The 23361-nt window shown below is 43.8% G+C and overlaps 1 protein-coding gene across 1 annotated transcript in view; it reads right to left on the bottom strand.

Moving 5' to 3' along the window:
* LOC137432680 (ral guanine nucleotide dissociation stimulator-like 1) overlaps window positions 1–23361 on the bottom strand; it is an 85002-nt gene that overhangs the window by 40498 nt on the left and 21143 nt on the right. Inside the window, exons 2-11 of the mRNA XM_068124777.2 lie at window positions 12986–13096; window positions 12624–12832; window positions 12430–12507; window positions 11777–11955; window positions 11387–11529; window positions 10769–11002; window positions 10385–10488; window positions 10088–10172; window positions 9803–9892; window positions 9570–9689 (exon numbers count right to left, since the gene is read on the bottom strand). Coding sequence (XP_067980878.2) covers window positions 9570–9689; window positions 9803–9892; window positions 10088–10172; window positions 10385–10488; window positions 10769–11002; window positions 11387–11529; window positions 11777–11955; window positions 12430–12507; window positions 12624–12832; window positions 12986–13096 — 1353 coding nt within the window. The remainder of the gene's footprint in view (window positions 1–9569; window positions 9690–9802; window positions 9893–10087; window positions 10173–10384; window positions 10489–10768; window positions 11003–11386; window positions 11530–11776; window positions 11956–12429; window positions 12508–12623; window positions 12833–12985; window positions 13097–23361) is intronic.

Below are 23361 nucleotides of genomic sequence, written 5' to 3'. Positions count from 1 at the left end.
ATGGTCAAGGGAGGAAGGAGGGTGCAGGAAGCACCAGGTGTAGGAGTGATTGCACAGGTGTGCAAATACAGGTGTATGGAGAATGGTTGTGTGGAATACATGGAGTATGGAATATATGGAGTATGGAATGGATGGTCGTGGAGTGAGTATGGTGGAAACTGTGGAGTGGAGTGGATGGTGTGGATGGGGAGGATGGACCCCATCATGAATACCCGGGGAGGGTAGTTTAAGTGTTAGGTAGAGGGAGTAGGTAAATTGTGGTTGGATATTGGCATCTGTGGTGCGTGGTGGAAGAATGGTGTTTGGATGGGTGCATTAGTGACGTGGAAATGGCTGGACGTGTGGCCTGTTAGTGTGTGTAGTTAAATGGGCACTCCGCCACTGTAAGGATGTCGGCCAGGTGAGGCCGCAGGTGGGCTCTGGGAGCCGGTAGAGTTGTGGATGGGGCCCGAGGATCCGGAGGACGGACCCGGGTAGCCCAGTGCCAGAGAGGGCACCGAGTGGGGAGAGCGCCAGAGGGCCTTCCTCAGGTCGATAGGTTAGGTTAAGGAGCAGGTAAGCTCGGAGGCAACTGCAGTGGTGGAGGTGTGCAGGTGGGTAGACCTGCTGCGAGAGCCACACGGCCCAGTCCTGAAATTGTGCAAGGGCACAGGGAGTTGAATCGGGGGAGTGAGACCCCAAATTGATGAAGCACCACAGTTTGGTCAATGGGAATTTGGTTCTTAAAACCGCATAGAGTAAAATGGCCAATGGATTGGCAGGGAAGACCCCGGGTAGTGTAAAGTGTATTAAAGTCATTTAGAGGATAGTTAGGATTGAAATCTCCTCGCACCATCTACATCCACTCACCTGAGGTGACGAAACTCCGCACCATGCCATGTTTGTTATTTTTCTGTGCAAATGTTTGGAATGTGGGACGCATCATGACGTGGGTGTGACGTTGTGCTTGTTGTTCCATCTCTCCCTCCTTATGAGGATTGATGATGAATTGGTGATGGCAAATTTTGGTCAGAGGGATTGTGGTGACGAATTTGGTATAGGGGAAATATAGTGAAGACGAGACGGTAGCAACGAATTTGTAAATGTGTAGATTTTTGTAAATATGGGGTAAGGGCAAGGGTAGAGTAGGTAACAGGGGGGGTGACGTACGGTAGGGATGAGCTTTTCTCCGCTCAGTCTCCAGACGCACCTCACCTTGCATTGCCTTAATTGATGTGTACCCTTGTGACCTTACCCCTCACTCACCTGTCTTCTGTCTCCCTGTCTGCCAACCGAGGACTGTGCTCGCTGGGCGCCGAGGGGAGCGTGCGGGAGTCCACCATTGTGTGCCAGACCTCCCGCAACCAGCATGCATTGCATTGATGCACCCCTTATGGACTGCCGTTCTGCGGCCAAGCACCACTTTATGGACCCCACGTTTTGGGGCCTGGCACCTCTGCTGGAACCGGCCATGATGGCCCGGGGTCTTGCTTGCGGACCTCGGTAAGGTGGCACCTATGCCGAACAGGTGGACCACCCTTAGTTGGCCCCTGTGGCCCTAAATAAAAATGGACACGTTCTGTGCTGTTTATTATTGCCAAATAGGCCGCATGAAGAAAGGAAACATCAGGAAGAACATCGGCCCAGCAGGGAAGAGGAAGACCACCACCAGTTGTTTTTTTTGTGTGTATCATGATTATGAACTGGTGACTGTTGCACCGAATGGTGCTTTTGGTGCGGTTTTGGTATTTATTGGTGCTCCTTATAGTACTGGTGCGTCGATGCAATGCATGCTGTCTCCTCCCTCCCAACAGGAATTTCTTTTTGTTTCCTCAAAAGAACAATCACAGGTCCTGGGTTGCGTTTTGTAAATAGTCAAAATAATGTCAATGTAAATAATGCTCCCCCACCGTAAATGTTTAGTTTGAAAATAATTTCGCAATTCGGTTAGCTGTGGGTGTGAAACTGTTAGGCAAGGTGCAACCCAATTAGCGGGACATATTTATTCGTGTTTTAAGATTGTCGCACTCAGGGTCAGGTTAATTGTAGAGGGTTACTACACCTGCGTGTCACACTAAGGTAAAAATTTTCGGGCCGGGATGTCCCGTAAGGAAGGAGGGTGCAGTGTTGGGGATTTGGGAATTGTGTGTGTAATTTGATGTAAAACTTGTAAATATCACCCCCTGTAGTATAAAGATCAAAGGTCGTCCGTAGTTAGGCCATCGCACACACGTAGCAAATTATAGATTTCCCTCATTAGTTATGTCCATAGTAAATGTCAGTATAAGGCTCTGTGGTCCACTAATTCATTGCGTTGCGTCAATTAAATCAGATAGGATCCCTCTGACGCCCCCATGGCATCTTCAAAGTGCCAGGTTTGCTGGGTTTGCTGCACTTGCCTCCATTGGCCATGAGGTAATCTCAGAGAAGAAAGGCGTGTCTCCACCTCGTCATAGAGGGGAGGAGTGAGCCAGCCCTTGCCGACCAACCAGGAACGAGGGGTTTGGCTTTGAGAGGGCGTGGAGAGAACGTTCGCAAAGGCTCGAGGGTGTGGCCTATATAACCCGTCCCGCAATGCCCCCGCGAGAGGTGGTGAGAGGGATGCGTCGGATACAGCAGCTTGAACGATCGGAGCTTGGAGCACAGCAGCTTGAACGATCGGTAGCTGGAGCACAGCAGCTTGAACGATCGGAGCTTGGAGCACAGCAGCTTGAACGCCGCAGCGTTGAGCTTTAACGGCGGCTGCTCACGTCAAGCACACACCGACGGGACCCGCATCCTTCCCGCCCAGAGATCCCACCTCATCTGTCCAGCCATCCACCTCCTGCCATTCGTTCCTGCCTTCATCCATCGTGTGAGTCTGCCCGTTTGTCCATCTTTCATGTTGTCTTGGGGTTTATTAAGTAAGCTTGTATAGTTAAGTTAATATTTGCGCTGTGTCTCCTTGCTTCTTTCTGTCCAGTTATTTTCTTATCCTTCTTTCTTCTTGGTTCTTTTGATGATTTGTATATAATTAGTAATAAATCCTGTCATTCCCTACTTTGTCTTCTTCTTCTTCATGCTCGTTCGGTCGCTTTAGAGGTTTCCAAATTGAGTGTACGTGGCGCGATTCGGCCGACGCACATGAATCGGGTTTAGTCTTGGATAAACGGCTCACGCCGCAGTTCGCTTCGCTCGGCGCAAACAATCTATTACACTGCAGCAGTGGGCGGGAGTATTGCCTCGCGTGCCGGGAGGCGCTGGTAATTAGGTCATAGGACGTTTGGGCCTACTACCCTACCCAGCGTCGACCGGGCGTGGCGTCATACCCCCGGGACCACGTCGGTCAGTCATAGACGAGGGGATTAATCCCCCCTCGATAAGGGGGAAGAGGCCGACGTTGGATTCCGCAACAATATATATATATATATATATATATATATATATATATATATATATATATATATGTTTTACCATTGTAGAACAATAGCACTTTATATGTTCAGTCCCCCCATTTTCGGTAAGCGTAAGTATTGGAACAGATTAACTTAAAGTGAAATAAACTATTTTCACATCAACTCATATAATAGTTGGTATTTGGTTGCATATCCCTGGCATGTAATAACTACATCGAGCCGATAACCCATTAGCATCACCAAACTCTTGGTATCTTCCCTTGAAAAGCTTTGCCAAACCATTACGACAGCCAGTTTCTGTTGTTTGTTTTGGGGGATTGTTGACTTTAGTGTCCTTTTCAGCAAGTGAAATTAATGCTCCATTGGATTTAAATCAGGAGATTGACTTAGCCATTCTAAAACCTTCCACTTTGTTTCTGCTGATGAACTCCTTTGTGGTGTTAGCAGTGTGTGTTTAGGTCATTGTCTTGCTGCATGGTGAAGCGCCGCCCAATGAGTTTGGAGGTATTTTCTTGTACATAGGCAGACAAAATGTTTCTGTACACTTCCAAATTCACTCTGCTGCTGCTATTATTCGTTACATCATTAACTAGATGGTATATATATACACACACACACGTATATATATATATATATATATATATATATATATATATATATATATATATATATATATATATATATATATATATATATATATATATATATATATATATATATATATATATACATACATACATATATATATATATCTTACTATAATTCACCAAATGTCCATCTGTCTGTTCGAAGGTACCGTAAAAACTGCTGAACCGATCGCAAAGATATTTTGGGTGGGTAATCCTGGGACTCCTGGGAGTAAAATAGGCTATTTAGTTTCCCAATTTCAGCTTTGGTCTCCAGCATTCTCAGGTTTGGACTCCCGCATAACATTCACGTTCGCATAACGTTCATTGTGACGATCTTACTATAATTCACCAAATGTCCGTCTGTCTGTCTGTTCGAAGGTACCGTAAAAACTGCTGAACCAATCGCAAAGATATTTTGGGTGAGTAATCCTGGGATCTCCAGGAGTAAAATAGGCTATTTAGTTTTCCCAATTTCAGCTTTGGTCTCCAGCATTCACAGGTTTGGACTCCCGCATAACATTCGCGTTCGCATAACGTTCATTGTGACGATGTCCTCATTGTGACGATGTTGTGACGATGTATGTGTTCACGGTCGTGTTTGACGTGACGGTGTGAACGTAATTTCGTAATGTTTTTCATTTCGTAATCCTTTAATGAACGTTTAATGTTTAATGAATGTTTAATGTTTAATGAACGTTTAATGCCCTTCGATGTCCGGGGCCGCACGTGCGCTACACTGGACGGGGCAGCGTGTACCTTGCCCTTCGCCATCAGGCTCGGGTAAACCGCTGAGCCCCATCCGTGATGGGGACTGGGGCTTGAGACAGTGTCCCACGAACGAGGAATTCCCAGTAAGCGCGAGACATCAGCTCGCGTTGATTAAGTCCCTGCCCTTTGTACACACCGCCCGTCGCTACTACCGATCGGACGGTTTGATGAGATCCTCGGATCAAACCCTGCACGAGCTGTCCTCGGCTCGTGCCGATGCACCGAAAAGGTGAGCGAACTTGACTGTCTAGAGGAAGTAAAAGTCGTAACAAGGTTTCCGTCAGTGAACCTGTGTGTTCATTATCGGGACAACATGAGAGCGAGCAAGACGCGAGACGTACGTGGTACGTGATCGTCCATGTACTGTTTAGCCATGTGCTGTTTAGATTTTGACGATTTACGTGTGATATGATTTGACGGATGTTTATATGAATCGTTTCAAAAAAAAATATTCTGCCTTCAATTTCTGATATTTTGCCTTTTCATTTCGGCTTCCCAATTGAAGCCCCGCCCATAGGGTGGGTACCGTTGCTCGTATATATAATTTAGGGTGGCCTGAAAAGTTACCGTTTTGAATTTTATATCGCACACCATCTCGTTTGAGGTGGCTCGATGAAACAATAACACAGTAAAACATCTTAGGGCAATCCAACAAGATTAAGTGGTCTCCCACAACCCTCTAAAAGTACTCTGCAAGACCGGATTCGTTGATATTTCTGGTGTCCATAACTTTTTTCTCTCTGGGCCAATTCTTTTCAAATCAACACCAGCCTCCATGTGGACCCCATTGACCCACAAATGGCCCCCAAAGTCCCCCATGAACAACATCATCGAGTCCAAAATCAAACACTTTATTGAAATAATTGTGAATGTGAAACTGCATTCTTTCAACACAAACAGTAGCCAATTTGACTGCATGTTCTGCACAGTCGTTCAACACCTTCAGCGCACGAACAGTCTTGCATGCTGCAATGTAGTCATCACGCTCGAACCATGTGTCTACTGCGGCCGTCAGGGACTCCTGTGACAAATGAAGTGACTCAAAGAGGTTGAGCGAGTGCTGTGTGACAAACTGTGCCACGGAAAGGTTCTGGAACTCAGGGATCTTGTTTGGAGCCATACGTCGAACATCTTCTGGGAGTGGATCTCTCTGCAGAGCATTGACGATAGCCCCCTTATCTTCATCAGTGCTGCAAGGTCCTCACTTAGGTACCACAAGTGCAGCCGCATTTTATTTTCTGCAACTCTGGCAATTTTGTTGTCAACTTGTTGGTAATCTTCGATCAGCTGTAGCATTAATAAGTCATTTGTAGGAGCAGCTGTCGCCAAAGGTGCTGCAAGCCAGAAGCTTGCATAGATTGCACTAACAAACAAACAAATTCGTCGCAATGAGTCCATCCAGCGCTTGCTCATGTGGAATTGATGGCGAAATCCAAAGATTTAAAGACAATAAATCCCCTTTCCATCCATCTCGTGCGGTGATAAGCACCAGGAGCACAAAATCCTGTACCAATGTCCATATCCTCTCCCAGGAGCCAAAGTGTGAGTCTCGCGAACTCTAGGTAGTCTTCACGAGGTTGGACAGTCTCCAGGTGTTGTTGAAGGTTATGGACAACAAGAGTACGGCGAGATTCCAGCCATGCTTTCTCTGATGCACTCAAACTACCTGCACCAGCCTCGTCGCTATCAAGAGCATCAAAATTCGACTTGTCGATAACATCCCACTGTGACTTGAGTCGACGAAAAAGCTCAATCTCTGGTCCCTTTGAGGAATTCTTTGTGGAAAGTAAGATCTTGGTCCACATGGAGGCTGGTGTAAATTTGATAAGAATTGTCTGAGAAGAAACAAAGTTATGGACACCAGAAATTTCACCGAATGCTGTCACACAGAGTACTTTTAGAGGGTTCTGGGATACCGCTTAATCTTGTTGGATTGCCCTAAAAATTTTATTGTGTTATTTTTTCGTCTAACCCCCTAAAATGAGAGGGCGTGTGATTAAAAAAAACTATATAAAAACTGGCCACCCTAATATTATATATATATATATATATATATATATATATATATATATATATATATATATATATATATTGTTGCGGATATGAGATTGGCCTCCATCCATATCCGCTTGTAAATATTCCCCTATTTCCCCAATACTTCCCAACTATCCCCAATCCCCCATTCCCTAGTCCCATTTTCTGTAAACAACACTCTGTAGACCCGACCTCCCCCTATTTCCCCCATTAAATGTCGCATCCAGGTCCACCGCATCTCACGTAGACAACTATAGGACATCTTGCTAGTTATTCTTAGTCTATGTCAGTTAAGGACTCGTTTCCATTAATTCTGACTCTTCGTTGCACCAGAATGTGATTGTATGGCACCGTTAGAAAGTTTAGGACCTCCCAATACCTCCCCGCAGCTCTTCCTCATGGTACAACAACAACAACAACAACAGCGGCGGCGGCGCGGGGAGTGTGCGTCCTCACTCCGGCTTGGTTAGCCGCCATTGAACATGTGCTCCGACGGGGTTACCACGCAGGGGCTCGCTGTCAGCTCCTCGTCAAGGGCGGAGCCCGGTAACCCCCCCGCACCCAATAGAAGCGGCGGACCGATCCCATCTGGGGCGGGGCCAACGAGCCGAGGGCGTGTCACTCCCCGCTGAGCATGCGCAGGAAGAGGGAGGTGATGTCAGATGCGCGCTGGACTTGAAGGAAGAGAGACGCCACCAACCGAGCGCTGTGACACCTCCCTGCATCTACTGGACCGTGCTGTATCCTGTCCCTGAGCCAAGGTGCACCTTGTGCTATCGACTGCCTGTCCTTCCTTGCCATCAATCCCTGTGTAAGTCAGTCTTGTCCCGTTTGTCTGTGGTCTGTCGGGGATAAGATAAGACTGTGTCTAAGTGCCCATCTTTTCTGTGCTTTACCTCTTACCGTGTAATCTACCCTTTTCTGCACCACCAATTATATCCTCCTCCGGAGGTCTTGAGAACTGTACCCCCTTGTGTCGTTTCATTTATCCCAGCCGTTGTGTCCTTTCCATCATTGATTTAGCGTAGCGCGATTCGGCCAACGTTCGAGTGGAATCGGGTGAGTTGGGGAAGAATCGGGTAAACTGTGCGAACACGGCGGCCATTCCGCTCGGTCAAGCAACATCTTAAGTCGTGTCCGTAACAATATATATACATACATACACACACACACACACACACATATATATATATATATATATATATATATATATATATATATATATATATATATATATATATATATATATATATACTAGGGCATGCCCGTACTATATCTATATCTAAAATTATATCCCCCCCCTCTATTTACATGAAATGGTTTGGTCCAAAGCGAACGGCTTGCGAGTACGGTGACAATCCCCCCCCTCTATTTACATGAAATGGTTTGGTCCATTCGCAAAGCCAAAGCGAACGGCAGTTACGAATCGCAGTTACGATGAATCGCAAAGTAGTTTTAATTAGTTTTAAAACATAGTTTAACGCCAACATAGTTTGCCAACGTGAAATAAATGAATACGCTCTCAAATGTGCCGTCCGAGGCAGAGTCTGTTCGGCACGTTCGGCACACGTGATAGCTCGCTGCTCTCTGATTGGTTGAATCGTTTTTTGGACATAGCTCGGTAACTACTTGTCCGATTAATATGAAACCTTGAAAAGGCACATCCTCGGGTCCCCAGCAATATACCTGGCAAGTTTCAAGTATATCGGACCGGTAGTTGTCGAGAAACAGCGGTCGCATACACACACACACACAGACAGAGATTAGTGGAATTATAGATAGATATATATATACACACACACACACACACACACACACACACACATATATATATATATACATATATATATATATATGTATATACATACATACATACATACATAAAAATACATATGTATACATACATATTACAAACTCCACCATGAGCCTCATATCACTTTGAAATATAGGAATTCATTTTCTTTTATCAACGCCTTCAGCCACCATTTACATATGCTTGTGAAACTTCCCAATGAGCTTTAGCATGCAATGCCTGCTGTGAGAATCAGCTGACAATTTAATTTAAAATAATTGTTTTAAGTATTTAGTTCCGCTACCATTTATATGTGCAAGTCATACTGTGACACAGGCTGGCCAGGCTCGACAATTTATTGGCAGGAATTTGTAATTTTACAATGTGCTGGCATTGACCTGCCTACTGTTAATGAAAGACACCACGAGATCTTCTACATCCACAAACGCCTTTAGTATTTGCAGATAAGTTCTCTGGTTTGGCATCAATTGGATGCATGGCACACACATTGGTGCATCACTCTGCAGGTGAAACACCAGGATGATAGTTTATAGCTGGGTCGAGCTTGGAACCCCCGGTGAAACAGCTAAGAGGTGAGTGTGCATACCTCTAAGCTATCCTGCTAGCATTCGGCCAGCACTGGGTGAAGTGATAATTCCAATGAATTTTTTTTCATGAAAAGGGGAGAAGCGGGGGAAGGTGTAGGGTTGGGTTGAGGGGGCGGTTCAGACACCATGGATCTGTCTTTCCTGTCTGATTAAATGATATCTTCCATGAAGAGAAATAATCAGCTCCTGTTTAGAATACTGCATTGATTCTTCATCCAAAACCACTCGTAATGATTTGTTTCAAATGTTTCAGGATATCTGATGTGTGTACAAGTGAATATTGAAAATGTATCAACTCGAGGAACAAAGGGTGTACACCAAGAAAGATGAAATGGAAGTGCTATGCAAGAGGAATGACATTTACCTTCCGGCGTTTCTCAAAGTTGATGAGGCCACCATACACAAAGTCTGGCAAAGCTGTGTCCAGCATCGTCAGGTCCGTGAGAAATGTTCCCAGGTACGGAACAGTCCCCTGCATGAGCCCCTGTGATTGAAGAAGATAATAATTTGCACAATATATTTTGTTGCTTTTGACCAATGTCAATGAGAACACTGCAAAAATATTTTTTAATTTTTACTCAGGCCGCATGAACTTACCAACTCCTTTTGAGACTGCAGACGCTTGATGGAACGTTTCTGGCTGCGCTTGATACAGCTTTCCATGTTCGCAAACTTTGATGTTCCTTCCTGTGGATTCAGGAAAACAGGATGAATGAACAAACCTCATGATTAGTGTTTGACGCACTCTGTTAACTTCTCCACTTGTTTGTGCCTTTCAAGAAAGATTACTCGGCAATTTATCTGCTGCGTAAGGTTGTTTTGGAGGGTACAACTTGCACAAACAGAAGCCGCATTTCTTGCTGGGACAATTCCATGATTCACCTTCATCAGGATCTCGCGGCTCATGAGGTAGTTGTTTTCGTCAGAAAATATCTCCGAAAGCTCATCAAAGATCAAAATCTTTTCCCTGAAAACGCAGTGAACATTTGGCAATCACAAACCTTTATCATTTCAAAATAAAACTACATGATTTCAAGGATATGTTATTCCTTACAAAAATCTACTGGGATCTCTCACTCAATCTAGTAGAAAAATAGGTCAAGAAAAATCCCAAAGAGTAATGTGATGGCATTATTGATATTGACAAGTGAAACAAGGATCGATTGACCTATGGCTGACCTGGAAACGAATCCCCAAGACTTCTTTAGCCTGTGGATGGCATTGGACTGCAAGGTCGAGAGAATCGCACGGAGAGAAGAGAAGTTCTTGAGGATGCGGCAATCCTGTGCATAACCAGGAGAACTCATGAGAAAATGTGGGATAAAGGGGCGTTGTCATTGTCACTGAAGCGATTTGTTGTGCGGCTTTGGTAAAGAAGGCATCAAATAGCTTTGGAAAAGTTGGAATGCTAGATCAAGTGTCGTTGCACATCTTAACCTTGGGATATTATAGAATACTTGAGCGATAAGAACTGCAGACCTGCATTCCCACAGTATTTTAGATATAAATGTTTTTGCAACTGCATAGATGTAATAGAAAACACTATATGGGGGTAAAACAAACCTGAGCGATATCGATCCATTGCTCGATGATGCGTGCACGCAGAAGGGCCGAGGTACGTGGTCCGGAGGAACGATCGCTAGGCCGCAGCACGGTCTCTTGGACTGCCGAAGTCACTGCGTTGAACTGCGTGATGGTGGCACGCACACTTGGAGCGAGGTGACCGTTACCCCGCTGATCCCTACGTGACCACACGGAGCCCAGGCATTGGTGAGGGATGACTCTCCGGAAGAGTTCCTGTGTAAACCGTGTGGGGTGATAATGAGCACTTTGCATCGGGAAATGTTCTGACACCCAAACAACTGTGCACTGCAATCAGAATTTTCTAGGCCATCTACCTGTTATGTTGGCAAAGAAAGGAGTTGGGAAAATTCGGAAGAAATATTTCGAGAAAAGCAAGAAAAGGAGAGATGAGAAAATAAATGACAGAAGAGTTGGGGAAGAAGTGGAAAGAAAAAAGGATATGGAAGGGGTGTTGAGATAAGTACTGGAAGAAGGAAGGAAAGCCGGATGTGTGGGGCATACGTGAGAAAGAGGGGAGGGTTGTAAATATTCCAACATTTTTGCAAACATAACACGTAGATGACTCCTTGTTGCTCGGCCTCTCAGTGCGCTACTTACAGAATCCATGAACGTGAGCTGATCTGCCACAGATTCAGCAGAGAATGTGAGTATTTCCACTTTTTCGTCTTCTGCAATCACCTCAACGTCTTCCTCCTCGCCAAGGGAAAACACGATACCACTCGATGGCACTCGACGTTCCACTAAAATGACATCACAATAACCAAACCAGTGGGAATGTCCCTTGAGGAAAGAGCGCAGGAAATATATCCATGGCATCGTGAACACATCCGACAATCACAATACATTGCATTTTGGAATACCGTATATTCCATAGATAATGGAGATGCATTCTGCTGTGACACAATGGGCTTTTTTTTGGAAACTGATTATCCTATTATTCAGCAAAGCTATTTGGGGAAATGCCTCGTCTATCTTGGCTAGGCATACCTTCCTGAGTGAGGTGCAGCTGTGCGTTGGAGTTCAGCAAGCTGTGTGCCCGACGTTCGGCCTCAGAGCCAGGCGAAATCTTGGCAAAAAAGGGCAGTAGGAGACGCAACGAGGCCAGGTCGGAGAGGAAATCTTCAGGATACTGATCAAACCAAACAATGAAGATGGAGGTCACAGCCCTAGAATGATGTGAATGGAATCAGTTGCAGTAAAAAAAATTCTTACAACAAGCATCCTCTTCATCTTAATTTTCTCAAGTTATATTTCCTAAAAAGTTAATCCCCTTTCTCTCCACCGTCTTCAGTTAACTCTTGTTGCATTGCAAACTCACTGGTGTGGGTTCTATTCCAAAGGCTGCTGAGTAACCTGGCCCTCCAGACAGGATTTGGTCTTCCTCCACCTGGTCTATTTGCCCACATAACCACCAATGTTGCACATGCTCAAGGGTATGGGACCTCCACCATGCACCGGCATCAGATGTGATAAATAGATGTAATAAACACGTGGTGTAAACATTTAGATTTGAAGATATATATGAAGGTAATATCACAAAACACGAGTAGTAACAAATCTGCAAACTCTGGCTACCTGTATTGATATTCATACTGCATGAACATGGATTGGATTTATAAAAATCAGCAAACTGAACTTACTTCCTGAAAAAGTCTTTTCCTCTTGTGGTTCCATCACCAAGTCCATTGCTCCTTTCGGTGTTCACCCATTCCTCATACCTGCACATAGTCATCGGTACATTCCAGATGAGGGAGTGAAAATGGTGCAAATTGAGCTTACTTTACGACACGCTGCAGTAAACATCATTTTTATGATTCACGGCGGTGTGCCTCGCCTTTTCAGAAGAATCTCCAGGATGCCCTGCAAAGTAGCAAAGGCCCGGTACGTAGCCAGGAAGCTGCTCATATAAGTGGATTCACTGTCACCAAAGGACAGGAGCAGGTTCTCCACCAGCTTCTCCAAAGTCCCGGCACGGATTGTACGGATCCGGCATGTTTCAAATTGACTTATGAAGTGCCCTGGTGGTAACTGCCTATTATCAATCTGAGATGGACAAAACAGGGTAGAGTATTAAGGGAGGCGGTTAAGTGTATATGGTGTAAGAATGTCATTGAAGGCCCTTGTGAGTAATCAAGTGTACAGCACAGAGTCCACAAAACACTTTTGTCAGCTAAGTGCTCCGTGTTGTAAAGTTACCCCAAGTAAACGAGCCCCCTTATTTGCCGCCTGTTGAATTTGCACTTTCCGGAGGCACACGCTGTACACCGCTCCCTCCTCGATCTCCTGTCCCCAGTCTTGCACAGAGCTCTGGTGGGATTCATGGGCATCGGTTAAGGGTTCATATGGAATGTTCATCCAATTTTGAAGTTATTCATTGTTGGGATAATTAAAAGTTCCATAACTATCTACAAAGTAAAACAGTACAGTTCAGTACGAGTGTGCATTTTCACCCCAACATTGAAAAATTATTCCAATATGGCAGGTCTTCCAAAAGAAAACTCTGAAACAATGATTTTTCAATTCAAAAGCAGTTATATTATGCAGATTGGATTTTATTTGAATATTTAATATTTCCGAGATGAGTGACATTTTCACACTGTTCTGCAACAACATCTGAACCTTTCATAATTAAATAAGATTATTTAAAATTAAAGATAACTTTTCCCACCAAATAGAAAAAACAAGGGCATTCTTTTGCACATAGATATACTACCTGGTAATATTGTGGAATTGGTAGGAAGCAAGCAAGCCGAATGACCCTCATCAGTGATAGTAGGCTCAGTATATTGTATGAGCGGAAGCAAACAGCGTAGTAATAGGGGGCAAGATGCTCTTGGAAGGAAAGGAAAGGTGGGCCCAAATGCCTCCTGCCCCTGCACCTTTACCTCGACATATACACACCCTCATCAATCATTTTGTACATTTTTCATTACAAACTCAGCCAGAGAGCCTTCCGCTGCTGACATTTATGATACTGAACATATAGCCAGTTATATCTTAACGAGTACACTAATATTGGACCAACGTTGGACCAACGATGGACCAACGTTGGACCAACGTCAGTGCGCAGGCTTGGGTTGTTTGGATAGGTGGGGGTGCTTCTTGCCCCATATTTCCTGCCCAGGGCTCCACAGTACTCTAATAATAGCTTGCCACTCTCACAACGATCGGGGTCAAACAGACCATTTAACGCTTTCTGGAGGTTCATATAAGCATTTAGGGTAAATGTTTAAGTCTGGTTCATCTCACACTTTACTATGCGGGCCACATGCTGTAACTAAGGGAGGATTTTGAGGTTATCGGGTGTCATAGTCATTCACAACATTCTTGCAGTTCTCACTTAGTATTCTTTTTTCTATTAATTTAAATAATTTGAATTTTTGAAAATGACTTTGCTTTGCAACCGTTGAATGGTAACATGAGACGCAGTAGCAACGGCACCAGAGATGAAAAATGGATACAATGTACACCTTTATAGTTGCATGCAATGCCTGCTGTTATAAAGCCATTGCTCTTCCCATCTATGTTGTTGTTATTAAATTATTGTTGTCATTATTGTCATTCATTCAGTGATAACATATTGTTGCGGTTGTGGGAATAGAGGATAACCCCCCTCGTAGGTAGTTGCACCACCACATGTAGCCTCGCTTAGTTCAGTTATTTCTTATTAAATGTAAGCATAGTCCTTTCCTGTGTTAGTATGCGTTGAGCAGGCCAGTAAGTGTAGGCCACAATTGGGCTAGAATGCCATGTGCTAGGGCCTAGAACAAGTCTGGCAGGCCCAAAGGAGTGGCTTGGAACATTCGGGTAAGACTCTGGGGCGGCGCTATAAAACCCTGCCCCGGGCCCCCCGCAGCAGTCACCCAGAGAGTCGGAGTGAGTGCCCCAGTGACCCAGTCGGAGTGAGTCTCAGCCGCAGCAGTCACCCAGGGGAGAGTGAGCAGTGAGAGTCGGAGCTGAGGTTGAGAAAGAGACGTTGCAGTCAGAGAGAGTGAGAGTAAGAAGTCAGAGTGTCGGAGAGTCAGAGCCCCAGTCAGAGTTTCTGTCCAAGAGGTCTGTGAACGAACGCTCTCCGCCCCCAGCTCTCTTTGTGCACGAACTCTCCCTGTGCGGCTGTTAATCGCGCTTGTGAGGACGATCCCCCCCCGTAGCCACAGACGCACGATTTCCCTGCCTGAGCTCCCTGCACACGTGCCGCGAACACTTCGAGGACCACGCCCGGCGAGCTGTCCGGAGCGAACGGCGCCAGGACGCGTTTGGAGCGCGTACTTTTCCTTCCTTCTTTTCCCTGCGTGAGTGAGTGGGCCCTTGTCCAGGGATTAAGTAAGATTGACTAAGTATCTGCTCTGTGTCTCTTCTTTTTACCCTGATCACTGTATAAATTGTAAATGAACCTGTGTTCTTCCTTTCATTTGACCGTGCACGTCATTTCACACCATTGGCCCAGCATCGCACGAATAAGACCACTCAATCGGGTTCAATAAGAATTAACGGCACGAGTCACGTGACACGCAAACCGCTCGGCGTATTCGATTAGCGTGGCCCGTGCGAGGTCCAGTGCCCGTTCTCGTGGCGGCGTGTGTACCGAAGGTACATGGGGATTCGACCCGATACCCTTCCGCACGCTCGCTACGGGTGTGGCGGCTCGGCCTCGTGGACTCGAAGCTCGAAGGGGGAAAAGGGTGTAACCCCCCTCTGTACGTCGACGGGCTCGAGAAATCCACAACAATATAATGAAAGTTTTAATGTACCCGTTGCAGTGTCCATGGTAACAAACTCACAATGCCATTGTGATTCATTCATTCACATGCAGCACCTGGCTGATGGTTACATCTTTTACGGAGGTAGTGCTTTTTTTTTTTTTTAAATACAAGATCGAGGCTCGTGAAAGAGCTAACATTAATCACAAAAAAAAGGACAAATAAAACATATAATAAGGGGAGCGGTAGACAAGATGGGGAGAGAGGGGGAAGCACACAAGCACAACTTTTGAGAGCAGGGACATCGGGAGATCTGTGGGAAGGGGAGGGCTTGGGGGGAGTGGGTGAAGTATAAAACACAAGGACACTGCAAGGACTTCCAGGAAAGAATTTGGAATTTCGAAAAAGTGTATCTGGGGTGAATTAGCGGGGGTAGAAAAGATCAAGGTTTTGGATGGGGGAAGATAAGAGATGGTGGTGAACAGCTGTTTTAAAGACATAATCGTCCATCAGAGGCTTTGCTGTTGATGCAATCAATGCCCCTGTAGATTAGGACAGGAATTTAGATTTTAGCTACGGTACCGGTACACAATGACCTGACTTATTTTTCCAAACGAAACCGGCGATTTTGATGATGTCCACAAATAGATTTTATCAGATCGGACAGCCGGAATAACGTCTTCACCGAAGGATGGCGCATTCGTTGATGCAACGCACAACCTGTGTGAAGTTTATTTAGTGCAGGTATTCAAATGCAGGTGATATAGCTCAAAGCCGTTTATGCTACATCTGAGCTATTGTGTCAACCTCTCATTGCAATTAAGAGATGCAAGAGTAACATAATTCAACCACATTTCTGCCTCCTCGCTCATGCTTATTTCAAAATCCTTCTTTCATGCAGCACATTGTTGCTGGTTTACATCATTAGCTATAAGAGTGTGGCTGTGCTGCTGATACAATAGCCCTCCCAGATTGGATGATCATCCTCGTGCCTTCAGGTAGATTTCATTGGCTAGTGGGTACAATCCTGGACAGGTCACCACTCTGATGTAGGACACTCAAATGGTTCACCTTTCCCCATAGCCGGTACTCATTTTGCCAACCTCAGAAGGATATATGAAAGGCTGAGTCAATCTGTCTGGTGTTATTTTGGTATTGCTGGGGCTTGAACTCAGCACCATAAGATCCTAAGCCAACCATCTTAACCGTTAAGCCACCATCAAGCTATAGTATCTCCTGTAGATGAGGGCAGACATTTGTCGTTTGTTCAGCAAGCTACCGATAGACCGATTACTCTTCGCCAAGCACACCGTTGGATCTTTAGCATCCACCAACTAATGGCGGCATTCGGGACACCAGTTTATCGTCCATCAGAGGGATGACACACACATGGATGCCTCGCCTTGCCTGAAAAACACCAGACTGACAGTTTATAAGCTGGGTCGACATTCAAACCGAGGTTAGAGAGCTCAGTGGTGAGTAATAGTGTGCATACCTCCAGGCTATCCTGCCAGCCATGAGGCATACTTTAAAATCGATCAAACCACAACGGTAGTGATCATCATTGCATTCACGTAGATGGAAATAAATTCACCCATTTATGGATTGATCAAGATAAGAAATAATGTTTCACAAATAATTGGAATTGGCTGTGAGTTTTTATAAAAGCTACTATTCTTTTCATTGCTCTTGATGGGAATTTGTCGTGTTTGGAAATGGGAGAGTACAATAGGGAATTTGTAGTAATAAAAATGCTCCCGGTGGAGTATTTCTGATGCAGGCCGACACACCATTTTCCAGGATGCACGGTGCAGAATACAATCAAACCGACGTCTTATATAACTAATATCAAATTATTATGGCATATATATATACAGTATATATACATATCATATTTTTATTCTACTATATATGTATATTTATATTATATTATATATGAATGAATGAATGATCGTTTTAAGGCCATTTTCCCCACTAGAGCAGGGGTTAGCCTTGCAGGTCCCATGACAATCATGGTTCCCTGTTTTGAGGCAATGTTTTTATGGCCGGATGCCCTTCCTGGTGCCAACCCTTAGTCACCTCTTACAATGCGCAGGGATACGGTGTACCTGTTCTAGGCTGGGGTACACACCAGGATCATTCATCCCAGCAAGCTGGTACTCAATTATGCTGACCTCGGAAGGATGACAGGCTGAGTCAACCCCCCTGGTGTTAATTTAGCGATCGACCGGGATTACGAACCCAGGATCTGAGGATCCCAAGCCGGCACCCTGACCGCTAAGCCAACACCAGGCTGATATTATATTATATTATATTATATTATATTATATTATAATTATATTATATTATATTATGAATGCATATGAATTCATATATTATATAATATTATATTATATTATATTATATATATATATATATATATATATATATATATATATATATATATATATATATATATATATATATAGATATATATATATAATACTTTATATATTTAGATAAAATAAAAGTTTTACATATATATATTGTCGTGTTCACCGATGGGATTAACACCCCTGGGTGACGGATGACCAATCAAGCTTTAACTCCAAGGCGTACCCAAACTATGGTGGTGTTATCGCTTCAGCACATGATCGGGTGGAGGGTGACGAGGCCTCCACCCTAGGGGGAGAGGGGGGGAAGGGGGAGGGGGAAAGGGGAGGGGGGAAGGGGGAGGGGGGAAGGGGGGGAGGGGGAAGGGGAAGGGGGTGGGGGGAGAGGGGTGAAGGGGGGGAAGGGGGGGGGGAGACAGGAGAGGAAGGGGGTTCATATATATGCTGGGGGGTGAATGTGACGTTCATCACGTTTCTGAGTTACGTGTGATGCCGATCAGGAAGAAGAAGAAGCCGTACTACCAACTTTGTACACTTCCGGAATTGTTTGATTTAATTGTATTCAAATGTCTGGTGATTGTTTTGTATTTATTTATGCGAATGAAAATGGCTTAGGCATTATCGAGCGATTTTTTTTTTTAACTCCCCAAAAACTAAAAAAAAAAAAAAAATCAAAAATTGTTCAATGTTTTTTTTTTTTTACTTTTTTTGCCGAAAACACTCCCAGGCACTCACTGATGAACCTCTGAAAGTTTGACGAAGATCCGTTTAACAAACAGAAAAATGGCGACACACAGACAGACCAACATCTCTCTTATGTAGTAGAAGGAAATAATCCTCTTCCAATATTCCTTTTACAAAATCCATATTTCCTTTTACTACTGTAATTACTCCCGCTAGGGAGTAATGCATTCGATCGTGTCTCTGTGTGTGTGTGTGTGTGTGTGTGTGTGTGTGTGTGTGTGTGTGTGTGTGTGTGTGTGTGTGTGCGTTCGTGTGTTTGTGAACAAGATATCTGGAAAAGTTCTGAACGGATTTGGATGAAAGTTGGTGGGATGATTGCCCTTGGGATAAGGAAGAATTGATTAGTTTTTGGTGAAGCTCAGGATATTATTCCCGATCCAGGAATTCTTTGAAGGATTTTTTTTACCATTGGAAGATAGGGCTCATTTTTTTTTTAACATTATCTTCTATATATTCTATATTTAACATTGTGATATGAAAATAGTTTTCATATTTGTTGTAAATGTAGTTTGAACTCGTGGTTATACGTTAGAGTGGTGTATTGTTTATCAGCGTCGTCTTCAAGGTTCTTTTTTTTTTCTAATAAAGACATATTCTGTCATTTTAAAACCACCAAAGTGTGTATTCGGTTTCCCCGTTTCATAAAATGTATCGTTTGATACGTATAATGCTTTAAAACTGTTTTTTTTGTTTGTTTGTTTTTACCTCAGAAGAGATATCAATATTTACCTCAGCGAATGTCAATCGCGGTGTCAGTATTTGATGAACTTATAAAGACTTAGGTGAGTTATAAGTGTGACAAGCATGTGCACGGGATTCTTCCCAGAAGAATTAGTGGTCGCATTAGCTTGTACGACTTAAAATGAGCGAGTTTTGTTTTGACGTTTGGGCCAGTTTTACATGTTGTATCCCTAAGGAATGAAACGAACGTTTTCCTGGCTTCCAATTTTATTTGAAGTCACACATGCCTCAAAATACACTCACTTATATAGAATTGAACGCTGAATCGGAAAATGTAAGTGGAATTGCCTTGTTTTTTTTAAACATTATCTTCTATATATTCTAAATATATATCTGTGCAGTGTCTGTCTTGTGTTGTCCTGTCTTGTGTTGTCCTGTCTTGTGTTGTCACTGAACTACTCCCTCAAACTTTTGTGAAATCGTACTATTCCAACTTGACCCACGGCGGGAGTATGCGCTCTACTGAGTGGCGTTCTAGTTTCTGCTTAAAATGAACAGAATTAAAACATGGCTGTCACTTTTATTCTATGAAATTTACTCTTCCATGAGCCTCGCTCCTGTGAAGAAATGCAACTTTACATTTTAATGTTGAACCCTTCCCGAATGAGAAAATAAAATGCATTGTGCCAAGATAACAAGCATTTCCCTGTAATCATGACGTGAAATTGAAAAACAACTTTCTTGAGACATTCATTTCATGTGAATATTATCATCAGGAGACAAGCATTCTTTGTTGGAGGAAGTTGAATGTGACAGCATTTGCTCAGTTTAGCATTCAGTGGAAGAACTCGCCTACTCTTCTCGAACCCGCCTCGGTGGTGTAATAGTTAGATCGTCCGCTATGAGTCTGGGATGTCGAGTCACATCAAAAACTTTATTCAAAAAAAAACATGGTGGGCCTAATGGCCTCCCCTCCTGTGTCGATATTCCTTGCAAGAGAATTCATTTTATTAACCAAGAAGATTTAGGGAGATTTACAACTCTGTAACTCAGTTTTCCAGCTGTGGAAACTGTCATGCCCTTTTTGTTGTCGATAAATTGCCAAAAATCATTGTGGCGGTGGTCTGCCAACTCGTGTCACCACCCATCCTGACCCATGATCCTCATTTACTCCCATTATCCCTTCCCAACTCGACCCTCTTACTTGCACATTGTTTTAGCGGTCTCCCCTTTCTCTCTCTCCCTCTCTTCCTTTCCTGTTTGTTTATTCCCTTACCGGTTGTGCCCTTTTGGGTTTTTTTTTTTTTTTTATCAGAACGAGCTGATTCAAGTCACATGGACACAGATTGTTTAACCCCAACATGGGGCTGTTCAAAAATTACGTAACGTGTACCGACGGGCTTGATTAAACCTTACTAACTAGCCGAAACCCGTGGAACATCCACGGAAGGGAGGATGTGGTGTATGGATAGAGTGTACCATTATGGATGGCATAGGGGATTTGCTTGTCCGAGTAAGAGTTAGGAAGAAAGATGAGAATGAAGAGTGCGTATATGAACAACGATCGCCGACACCGGCACAAATGCATGCTCTGGATTGTCCACTCAGTGGACGGCTTGCTTTCGCCTTCGCCTGTCCAATCAGCGGACGGCTTGCTTCGCCTTCGCCCAGCAGACGCCAATACGATGGCGTCGTAAGATGGCGTCGTATCGGCAGTTAATCGGATGCTTTTGGGCCCCAACGTCGGCTAATTCAGATTTTTCGAGTATGGCTGTACGTGATAAACAAAGAGCATGGTTCGTAGATCGTAAATCCATTAGTGCCGTGGGCATCGGGTCACTGGGTGCGGCGTAAAAGGGATAACAAAGTCGAGTCCTTCCGCTATTATTATATAGATAATTTCTCTTTGACATATCATGAGATGTTTATGGGGGTAAGCCGACTTCATTGTGAGTAACACTCCACCCAAGCAAAGCCAATGGAAATCTGACGCAACAAACCCGGGCAATATATAATCAGCAGAGACCTACAAACCTGATGTCTTTTTGACCGACCAGAAAACCAAGATGGCGGCCATATTATTTTTGTCTGCATGACATGGTGGGTGGAGTCAAGTGACAAATTTGGGTGCATCTGGCAGCTGTCCGACCGATGGATGCACATTTCAAAAATAGACCCCTACCAAGAACCACAATAACAACAACAACAACAACAATAACAACCACACCACACTTGTAGACCTGCAACACGAAAGACCTACCTCGGTAACAACTCAAGTTTACCCAAATTATGAACTCTGCCACCAAAGGTGGATGGGGGTTATGTTTTCACCTCTGTCTGTCTGTCTGTTTGTGAACAAGATATCTCAAAAAGTTGTGGACGGATTCGGACGAAATTTGATGGAGATGTAGCGTATGTGACAAGGACGAAAGTATTACATTTTGGTGAAGATCCGGATTCGTATCCGGCTACTAGAATTTCTTAAGTGATTCTTCACCATTGGGAGATAGGGACAAAAACGATACATAGCAGGATATCTCAAAAACTTGTGGACAGATTTGGACGAAACTTGGTGGACCGGTTAGGTGTGTGACAAGGACTAATCGATTCGATGTTGGTGAAGATCTGAATATGGATTCGGATATGAGAATTATTTAATTTTTAAAGTGATTCTTCACCATTGGGAGATAGGGACAAAAACGATACATAGCAGGATATCTCAAAAAGTTGTGGACATATTGGACGAAACTTGATGGGCAGGTTGTGTGTGTGACGAGGAAGAATCGATTCAATTTTGGTGAAGATCCAGATCCGGATCCAGCTAGTATAATTTTTAAGTGATTCTTCACCACTGAGTGATATGGCCAACCAGGCGGAGGTATGCTCTCTACTGAGTGCCGTTCTAGTTTTCGACTGTAGCCATAAGCAAATAGTTGGTGACAATGGAACCCATTGTGACGTCAAAATTCCCAAACTGTCGCTGCATTTTGTTCCGCAGGCTCATTTTGCCTCACAGCTATTAAAGAAATTTCCCATCATATAAATTGCTCTCATAAGTGAGAATGTTTCACATGTGATTGCAATGCTCCCTGTGCGACCCAGAGACTATTTTGTCAGTATGAAAAGCAGAGACATAAATGCAGCAAGTCATGCAAGTGTTCATTGCACTGCTTATTTTGTAAACAATGATGCAAAAATAAATGCAGAAATCCCTGAGAGATAGACCTCTGCCTTTCTTCCTCGCCAAAGACTTTCCGTCTATGTTCCAGGCAACGTGTAACGGCTCCCTAGAGGTTTTCATTGTCAACGGTTTATTGTTTATTTCATTTGGTGTTGATCCCATACAGGTCGTTGAAGGAGTGTTGTTAAGGACATGGACTTTGGATGATAAATAATTATTGACCTTCTGTTGTTGTAGATTTGCTTCCTAATGTCCCTGTTTTATTCCAAACTAAGGACAACTTTAAAGGTATTCAATAATATTTCTCTCGATCAAAAGGACTTTAAAAATTTTTTGGCTTCGATGTTGACGCAATAATGGTTAAATATTCAAACGTTTTGCTGTTTTCATAAAAATAAATTATTATAGCCACCTCCCATGTTGCAGTTCATTCAATAACTGGGGTCCGCTAACCTTGAACGAGAAACTGTCAAACTAGAAACTAGATGATATACATTCATCATTATTTTATGCATGCAGTGTTATTAATGTCAACCATTCCCGAAGGAATGGGACAGGTGACTGTTATCGGCTTATGCGGCATTCAGTGTGTGAGTATGTGAGGCCGTATGGGGGATCTGAGGCCGTATTAATATTGATGTTTCATTCTCACATTTGTTTTAGTGTGTGTTGTGTGTGTGTGTGTGTATGTGTGTGTGTGTGTGTTTATGTGTATGGAAATGTATGTGTATATATATGTATACTAGCAGGAGTAGCCGGCGTTGCCCGGTGATGTTCTAATCCTGTTGACATTTTGAAGAAATCAAAAAAAAATTCCCCTTTTTTTTTCTATTCCTCTACTTACACCCAATAAGGAAAATTTATATTTAATATGATATTGAAGAGCAGGGCTCT

This window comes from Myxine glutinosa, chromosome 8, assembly GCF_964187855.1.
Source record: "Myxine glutinosa chromosome 8, kmMyxGlut1.1, whole genome shotgun sequence".
In the NCBI taxonomy this organism is placed as follows: Eukaryota; Metazoa; Chordata; class Myxini; order Myxiniformes; family Myxinidae; genus Myxine; species Myxine glutinosa.
Note: the sequence above shows the minus strand (reverse complement) of the source record. Positions and strands in the feature narration are given on the sequence as shown.